The sequence below is a fragment of the Heloderma suspectum genome, chromosome 3, assembly GCF_057233095.1.
Source record: "Heloderma suspectum isolate Gila_16-S chromosome 3, 16-S_ref, whole genome shotgun sequence".
NCBI lineage: Eukaryota > Metazoa > Chordata > Lepidosauria > Squamata > Helodermatidae > Heloderma > Heloderma suspectum.
Genome location: NC_139460.1, coordinates 137,629,620 through 137,638,872, shown reverse-complemented (window position 1 = coordinate 137,638,872; position 9,253 = coordinate 137,629,620). Strand labels below are relative to the sequence as shown.

Genomic DNA, 9,253 nt, shown 5'->3' with positions numbered 1-9,253 from the left:
AGTGTAGAGTCCACACTGAATCATGAAAAAAAATGCACAGCTGTTGGGGAGCTTCCTGCTTTATTTACATAGAATCAGTTTTTGTACATGGAGATTTGGCAGCCCTTTAGTTCCTCCGAGAGAAAAAATTATATACATGTTCTTTTCAAAAATGCTTACATTTTGTTTAAAACAGTGGTAAAAGCAAATTGCTTCAATGTTTGGGGAAACACTGTATTCAAATATAAAAGTTTAATATATTATTTTGTTGCAACAACTTAGATATCCATATTTCAGTTTTTGGACTCTGAAATAAGGAAAGACCAATTGCAAAAGATATATTCATAATTACTACAGAAACCAGGTTTCTTTTTGTAGAATGTACTGTTTAAATAGGCAAATGCAACCAAAAAGAAACTGCAGTAGTATGAAATTGCTATAGGAGGCCAGCATTTCCTGGATATTAAAAGTACCCACCCCAAGAAAACACAGTAAACTCTTCCTGTGTCATGATTTCTTTTATCCCTCAAAAGCATAATACATACCTCTTGTCAGAGTCTGTATTCACAGGGAGACAGTGCTACAGCGACCTCTAAATGTCTGTACATAATTTATTAACAGGAGTTATGTGCATGCATAATCAGGCAGAGGAGAGTCCTCAAAGCTGCTCTGTGCCATCTTTAAATTCCAAATATTGCACTTCCCAAGATATATTGATACAGTATTATCAGAAGATTTATGGTAAAGCAGTAATTCAAAACACTGGTTTGTTGGTTTGACCTGAGGCATAAAAGTATTTTATATACTAGATAGAAGTGATTGTTGTAAACCATTTGCAACTGGAGTGGCCATCTAAACTTTTATTGGGTTTTTTTATGTGGAAGGCTACAAGACATAAGTTCCATACCTCATACATATGTTACTAGTGGGGGCACGGTTGTTGCTTCCCCATGCCTGGATCTCAGCCACATTGGTTATATTTAAATGACAGGATTTCATGAGAAGGCTTTTGTATGTGACAAGTCGCTACATCAGCACTGTACCTCCCCATGGGCAGGTATTTAGAAGATAATGAAAATAAATGTCATTCCTGATTGCTTATAATGATATATTGGCCCTGTTCTAAAATCTTACATACACAGTGGTTTCTAATTCTCGTCCATAAAAAGAAATGCTGCCTGTGCGTACACTGAGTCCCAACTGTGCCTTTACAGAGTTCTAGGAGTGCATCAGAATCACCAGATTGCAGCCTTTGGATTTATATAACATTTCTTTGTGATATCACCAATCAAATTGGCTGCTGTAATATGCTTTTTCTTCAGTGTTTAATGTAGTAACTCCAAGCTCTGAAATACTTACAGAAGCAGAAATGTGACAGGACAATCTGAAGTTTGTGCATAAAAGTATGAAAAGTTAAGCCATAGGATTGACATAGGATCTCCTTTTGAAGGCCCTCTCCATTCGATTCAGGGAGGAAACTTTCAGCTTCTACTGATACTCAGACGACTCGCATAAATGGTCAGATACCACAGGTGCAAAGGGATATCACTGGTGACATTTTTTTTCTTCTTGTCAGAAAACTGTGCCAATCAACCATTTCTTTGGCAGGTGATTATACACATGCACACGCACATGACGCAATTTCATCAGATGCCTAATGTGAACTAGGAAGCTGGGAGATAAATGCATACACATAGATGTTGAGGTGCCATTTACTCAGCTCATATCATAGTACCTCAGCTCATATACTAACCACTCAACCCAATTAGTTCCTAAAGGTACTACAGTATTGTTCTATTATATTATTATTATTATTATTGTCCTTGATGATAACTAAAGTTTATCATGATTAATCTTATGTAGTTAAGAGGAGAAATTGTCTGTTGTCACTGGGATAAATGACTCTTCCAGAAAGACAGGAGAGGATTCAATGCTGGCTGTATTAATTCTTACGTTTTCCTTACATCTAATGGTATTTAGTCATCTATGTGGTTGCCTTTAGATTTTCCCATATACTACAGTAATAATTGCCATTGCTAGTAATGGTTGTGTGGCTTGATCCTGTAAACACTCTGGGCAGGAATGGCTAATAATAACTCATAAAGAATAGCCCTCGGCCAATCCTGTGTAGTTAGGCATGTCTCTAAACGTATTTCAGTGGGTGTAAGCCCACCTCTCTATAGAATCAAGCTGCATGTGTATAATGACTACTAATGCCATCCTGTGGGTAGCTGAGCACCTTTATATCATTACAGGGACTTTTCAGCCATTTACAGGGACATATGAAAAGCAAGCACACTCCCTTCCAACACAGATATGAGAATGACATGTTTAACAAGCAATAGCTATTATTACCCTGTCCCTCATACATCACCCTCCACTCCCTATCTACTTCCAAGTACTGTCCTGGAATAAATTATTCAGTCCAGAAAGGAACATGGGCTGTAACTGTGCAATGTGTAATGTATTTTTTTTTAAGGGAGGGGTGACCATGACCACTCAAGAGCAAACAAACAAAAGTGACAATCCAGAAGATGGGTTTCCCAAATGGAGAACTTGAGAAACGATCTTCGAAGTATAAGCAAGCCATCTCACCAGCAACATACTAAAAAAAGAACACTAACAGAGCAATCCTGGATAAGTTATCCGTAGTCCTAGGATGCTAGCAGGGTGATGGTAACCCTGACAGCTGACATGTTAGCTTTCCATATTCAAGAACCTTTTTAAAAATACAAGGAAAATGTTTAAACACGCATTTAGGAATTGTGCCAAAATCAAGTGCAAATGCATTTTATAAGTTCATTGTAGATACTGCCCACATGTATTTGAGCTCCTGGGGGACCCTCTGGACATGGTTCAGAAAAGATGCAAGGCATTCTTTTTAGATAAGCATGAGCCATTTCTCTGCCCTTTGTAGAGGGAATGTACTGAAGCAGGTTATAGTCAGTTTGTCAGTACAACAGACTCTGAAAGCAGGGCCGAAAATAATAACAACCATCTAGATTATTTCTGAACATACAGTGGATTGTTAGCAAAATAATCTAATAGGCCTAGATTATTTGTAGACTAGAACTGATGGTGTTTGCCTGTCCCTCCATGCAGTCTCTCATCTTCCTGCTGAAGGACTGAGAAACAAAATACATGTGAAGCAGGAGACCTGCGATCTTTTTCTATACTTCAAAGTAGCTGGGGTGTGGGGGGGAGGTAATTTGATTGGGCAAGGGGCGCTGGTGCAAGGGGTGTTTAACCCTTTCTCTTTATACCATTTCCCTGATCTAAATGGTTTCCCTAGAGCTGCTATTATTAGCCCTACTGGAGAAGCGGGGGAGGGGAGGGGATACAGGCAACATATAAGTGCCAGTGGCTTGTGGGGAGCAATTTAAATCTAGAAAACAGTGTAGGGGAATATGGTTCAACACCCACTCCCCAGCACTGCTTCCCTCGGTATTAGAACCGGCTTCCCCCTCTCCCCCGGCAGCTGCTTACAATGAAATAATAATGATATCAGTTATCGAGAGATCTGATGGGAGTCTCACTTCAACAACATCTGGCGAACCACAGGTGCCACAACCCTACTAAAGTGTATGTATGTGGATGGACTGATAAGAATTCCTGGGATGCTTTGTAGATGGAACAAAAAAAAACAAGTACTTAATTCAGTATTTTAGCAAGGGAAAGGTTTTTCATGCATTTAAATGAGACTTTGCTTGATAAAAGTTTAGGCAAAAAGTGAACTTTTCATTTTAATTGCTAAAAGCACAAATATTGCAACCCTAAGCACACTTACTAGAAAGTATGCACAATTGAGTTCAACCGCAATTGTGTCTGAGAAAACATGCTCAAGATAGCACTAACAATTGCAATCTTACCCCACTGCAGTCCTTGTCCCAGATGCAATGATGAGTTTTGCATAGGCGAGTTCTAACAAATGTACAGAATTCCTACGTCTAGAATTATTTCCCTTTGTGTATCAGCAGCAGAAGCTCCCTCTGTTGGCATGAATGGGAAACCTAACATGCACAACAACTCCATGAGCGCAAAGAGATTTCTAGATCAGGGTGGTGTCAGATTCCCCACTGAGGTTAGAACTGCATGAGACTATTGTGGTCTGTCAATACCAAATTTGTTCACTGCTGATAATACTGCTTCCTCTTGGGCCACCCTGCAACTCTCTGGTGGATTATGGTAATGCCAATACAACAAAGAGACCAAAACATGCAAACTAAAGGAGAATGTTGGACCACAAATACATGGTGTACATGGAAGTATAACACACACGATCTGTAAATACAAATAGATTCCATCAGGTTTACTGTACAGTTCTTTAGTAAGTAACAGACAGTTGAAAATAAAGTTTCACTTGACAGCAAAATTAAGCTGAGAGGGAACAAAATGGTGACATCTTGTCCTGGAAAACAGCAAGAGAGGTAATATATCAAGGAGCTAAAATTTTCTTTGGCATGGTCAAGGGGAGAGAGAATCGAGTTTTGCCAAACTATTTACATGACGTTTTGTTATATTGCAGCCAATGCAATGTTACTTTGCACAATCTTTTTTTTTTTTAATATAAATGGTGTTTTTTCAATATGCCTTCATATAAATATTTTATTCAATATGTTGCATCTGTGTATACAACAAAATGGTAATAAACACAAATTGTACAATGCAGACAAACTTGTTGCTTATATGTATGTCAGTTTAGTAGTACATACCAACAGGTCTGATACATATAGCCTACTACATGCAGTTCATCATTACCATCCTCTTCCCATGCAACAGATGAGACAAGAGACAAACTTAAAGGAGTAACCAAAGCACGAGGAACAAACAATCCTCTCCTCTATGCTGAAACAGATTCTCAAACAAACTAGTTTAAGACCCTTCCAGTCAGAGAAATAAACACCCATGAAGGCAACCAGTGTAAAAGACAACGCAAAGGGTTATGTGTTTTCTACTTGCAGTGCAGTACCAATCACTGACAAAAATGAAAAGAATAATATTCTAGTAACCACTGAGCTGGCTGGGATGGCAATATGCGTATGAACACTGGAAAATAAGTTGGTGTCAATGCCATTTTGTAGACCCTGATTGTGCCCCCCAAAGTTATCCAAACGTGGAAAGAGAAATAATTGCCATCCCATGGTGGGGCCTAAGGGTTATGCTGCAGTGAGTGCAGTCTGGATTAAGATGCAGCAGAAGTAAAAAAAAAAAAAAAAGTTTTCTTTATTGGCCTTCTAAAATTAGTTGAATGAGCTGATAATATATTATCCTATCTCCATACTCACTTATGAGTCCTGAAGTCAACTGCAAATCTCAAGTCTGCCCCTCTTCCCCTTCATACAGTAAAACACTTTGAAAAAAGAAGATACGTTTCACATCTTTTTATTTTGCTTTCTTGTCTTAGAGAGTTCCAGAACATTTTGACTCCAGTTGCACAGTGCAGGAACTTAATTGTGTATTTAAAATTAAAGTAAGCAGACTCCAAGAGCTGGAGCTCTAGGGAATAACACAAAACATTTCACAACTGAGAGTAAAATAAGGAGAGCTGACAGACATGGACACAGATCTTCAGTTTTGGTGTTTACTGCACTGCTTCTGCATGTGGAGTGCTGCATGAGCAGGCCAGGCCTCCTGCTGAACCCCAAATATCCAATAAATTCAGGAGATGGGAAATAGCTCCTTTTCCCCCTGTGTGGTGGGGAACCTGACAAAATGAAAAGGGCCTTTTTCACAAAAGGCTTTTATAGAAGCCACCGGGCAAAAAGGGATTAACATGGTTTATTTTTGTGCACATAATGTTTTCTTTGTCTTATTAAATACTTGGAAATTGGACATCTTTTAATGTGCTTCACTCATCTGGTTGAAAAGAACCAACTTTCAACAGTCTCTTGTCTTGATTAGAAATAAAACAAAAATTAAATGGACAAAATGCTAATTTTGTACATTTCTAATTAAGCAGCAATATATAACCTACCTAGATATACATTAAGTGTTTGTTTATTAAAACAGAAGCTGCTATGGAAACCTTCTAAGCATCAAGAATAAATCAATGTTCAGTTTATAACCACCCAGCAGTGCCATCCTATATATGTCTACTCAGAAGGAAGCCATATTGGGTTCGATGGAACTTACTCCCAGATAAGTGAGTATAGGATTGTAGTCAAAGCAGACTTGAAATCTGAAAAGAGCATAACGGACATTAATGTAAACCAATTTTTAAAAGCCATTCTGAAAATACAGTCTCAAAAATGAAATGAGAAATATGAAAATGAACATGAACACCGAGCAGTCTTGTACATAGTTTTCCAGTACTTGAGGTACATTTTGGTCCATATCATGCCTTCAGCTTTTATCAAGGTTTTTAATAAGTACTTTCAAACTCTTCACCTATTTATTTAATGTTTTTACCATATTTTTCTTGTGGTCATTATCCTTCCAAATCTCAGCTGGCTTCAACACTCTAAACTAATATCCAGGAAATATCAACAGGATTTTATTAAGCAATCAAATGATAAAAGTTCTTGGCCTTGTAATCATTAGAATTTTCCTAGGCTCCTGTAGTACAATGGAAAGAATACTGAGATCAAGGCAAGGCACCATAAACCTAGCAATTTGGTGGGCTTATCCTAAGAAGCTGAACTGGAAACATATGGTACTGGGGTATTGGTGAAATAATACATAGAGTATTGAACTCTGCATGCTCAACTTTTTAAAAAGAAACACAAAGGAACTCTTTAAATAAGTCCTGTTTAAAAACTTCCCTCTTTTTTTTAAACACTGAAAATATTAAAGTATATTTCGTAACTACCCTTTGCATTGGTGCTGCAAAAAAGAACACAACAACTTCCTTGCCCATGCTTTGCTGAGTAAGAGAATGGAATACAGCCAAAAAATAAGGATGGGATTACGTTCCATTCATTAAAAACAGAAAAAGGATTCTATTGTTTTGAAATGGATTTAGGTAGAGCAATCCTCCTCCATCTGAATTTATTTTTTAACTTTCAAATAATAAGGACTAGTCGATGAAAAAATGAGCCTTAATTCAGGCCTACAAGGCCTACAGAGTTCTTTGGACCCACTTTCCCAAAAACGTGTGGGTCTTGCTCGCTGGGCAAGGCAAATGTTACCATTACCAGTAAGCCTGTGATATGTATAAAACACACACACACAAAGAAACTACCAGGGGATGTCAAACATTGGCCTCAAGAGATTGTTGACTGGCCTGTGTTTGATGCTTTCCCCTCCTCAATAATGCCAACCTCAGGACCGTTGAATCCCTATTTGCAACCCTTGAGTCAATGATCCTATTCTTTGACAGATATAATTCCTAATAGGGTTTTGAAGGCTCCCTTGATTCTCTGATTGCTTTTCAAAACTAAGCCATCAGCAGCATTTAAATCTGAGAGAAACACAATCCCTGCAAAGGAGTCACACAGACAGCGGAGCGAGCAGCCTCGTAAAAAAGGGGGAAGAAGAGAAATTCCATAATAGCACAGGTTTACAGCATCTATCTAGAAATTACTTGTTATTATTTTGTGTGCTACAAAATTGAACTTAAAACACATGGGTTTCCTGGACTCAAAAGGAGGGGGGGTATGGGTAACTGTCAGCAGGCAGGATATCAAGTGTACTTGTGAAGTATGTCATTCACATGAGGTGTCACAGTCACAGAAAAGATATTAAAAAGGCATTCCATATCTGGTAGGGCATTCCATGGTCTGAGTTCAGCTGGTTATCCAGGTGTCTTCTTTGCTGTGGGAGGAGTTAGAAGTTGAGATTTATCCGCTTGCAACAAACTAGTTTAGAACGAGCAAAGAGCAAGCATTTGCTTGCCTCCAGCTGATCTGCAGACACCAGAGTGAGACAGTCTTGCAAGGATAAAGTGCTCAGCCGTACTTAGAGAGCTCAATAAGTCACAATACCCACGAGGATCTGGCTATGTCGTCTTACTCTTGTTAACTGGTTTGCCTCCATTCATTATTGCCGATGCACTTGTGCTTTTACTTGGAGTCACCCCAGCCTTTGGCACCGTTTCTCCAACGTCATGCAAAGAGGGTTCTCGATACATGGCAACTACAGAGGAAAAGGGAAAAGCAATAGGGAGGAGAGAAAACAGTATGTAAGTAAAAAGTGCCAACAACGTTCATTTAAACTATTTTTTCAGGATCCAACATTTTCTTCCATCACTTCTGATGTATATAAAGTCGGAGTTTGTATCCAGGCAGATGGCACTAATGGCATCTCTACACCAGCCTAAAATCCTGCATTTAAAATGGGGCTTTCTTTTTCTGTTCTAAATGCAGGATCACGACGACTCCCTTTTTCACGCGCTTCCTTTCCCCCCACCCCCTTCCCCCTCCTTCTCCCAGTATCTGAGTCTTCCATTATCTTTCATTGACCTCATTCCTCTTCTTGCCACTTTTACTCTTTTCATGGAGGGAACTGAAGTGGAAACAACGGGGCAATTTGATAGCTCACTATCTGCGATCTATTTAAAAATGGAACAAAGGGCATTAGTGCAGGAGATGCCTTGAATGATCACAGTGTCAGGTAAAGAGCCCGCAAACTTCTGTGAAGGAGCGATCTCAATCGCAAGATAACAGCTCAGTGTGAAGGAGCCCTATAACTATATTGAACAGACAATATGAAGACATACAGTCTGTTCCAGGACATCTGCATTAGCTATAGTGTGGCACAAGCCGTTGCTTTCTCTACTACAGTTAAAGTATATATGACCTTGAAAACTGCCTCACACTGAGTTTGATCATTTGTCCATGTAGCCCATCTACTTAGGACGGGCCATATTTCTCCAGAATCACAGCAGGAAGTCTTTCCCAGCCCTGCTACTTGAGTACCTTTAATGGGAGATACCAGGAAGTGTATCTGGGATTACTGAGCTGTAGGCCCTCCCTGTTTAAAGCTCTGTTCCCTAGTCGCTTGGGCTTATCCGAGAGCTTAAGCCTCGATGTCTCTGCTCCTCACAGAGGGGTTTCCTACCTGGTGTCCTGGCCTCCATTTACGTACTACAGCCTTCTCCAACCTGGCACCATCCACATGTGTTGAACTGCAACTCTCATCATTCCCAGTCAGCACACCCATTGGCCATGCTGGCAGGGGATTATTGGAGTCATAGCCCAACACATCTGGAAGGTGCCAGGTTGGGGAAGGCTGACATAATATACCTCTTTCCTATCCACCAGTTCTATGCAAGTGACCTCTTGTAGGACTGGTGATACTTGTCGATTCAGTAGCAGTGATTCCTACTGTGTTGCAC

The 9,253-nt window shown here is 39.5% G+C and overlaps 1 protein-coding gene across 4 annotated transcripts in view; it reads right to left on the bottom strand.

Annotated features, from left to right (window-relative positions):
• Window positions 1-4,262: 4,262 nt before the first annotated feature.
• Window positions 4,263-9,253, bottom strand: part of FGF14 (fibroblast growth factor 14) — a 456,868-nt gene continuing 451,877 nt past the window's right edge. For 2 of the 4 annotated variants that reach the window (XM_084841808.1, XM_084841806.1), the window contains one exon: window positions 4,263-8,052. In XM_084841808.1, coding sequence (XP_084697934.1) covers window positions 7,916-8,052 — 137 coding nt within the window. In that variant the 3' untranslated portion in view covers window positions 4,263-7,915. The remainder of the gene's footprint in view (window positions 8,053-9,253) is intronic. The other 2 variants (XM_084841807.1, XM_084841805.1) reach the window with 1 other exon arrangement.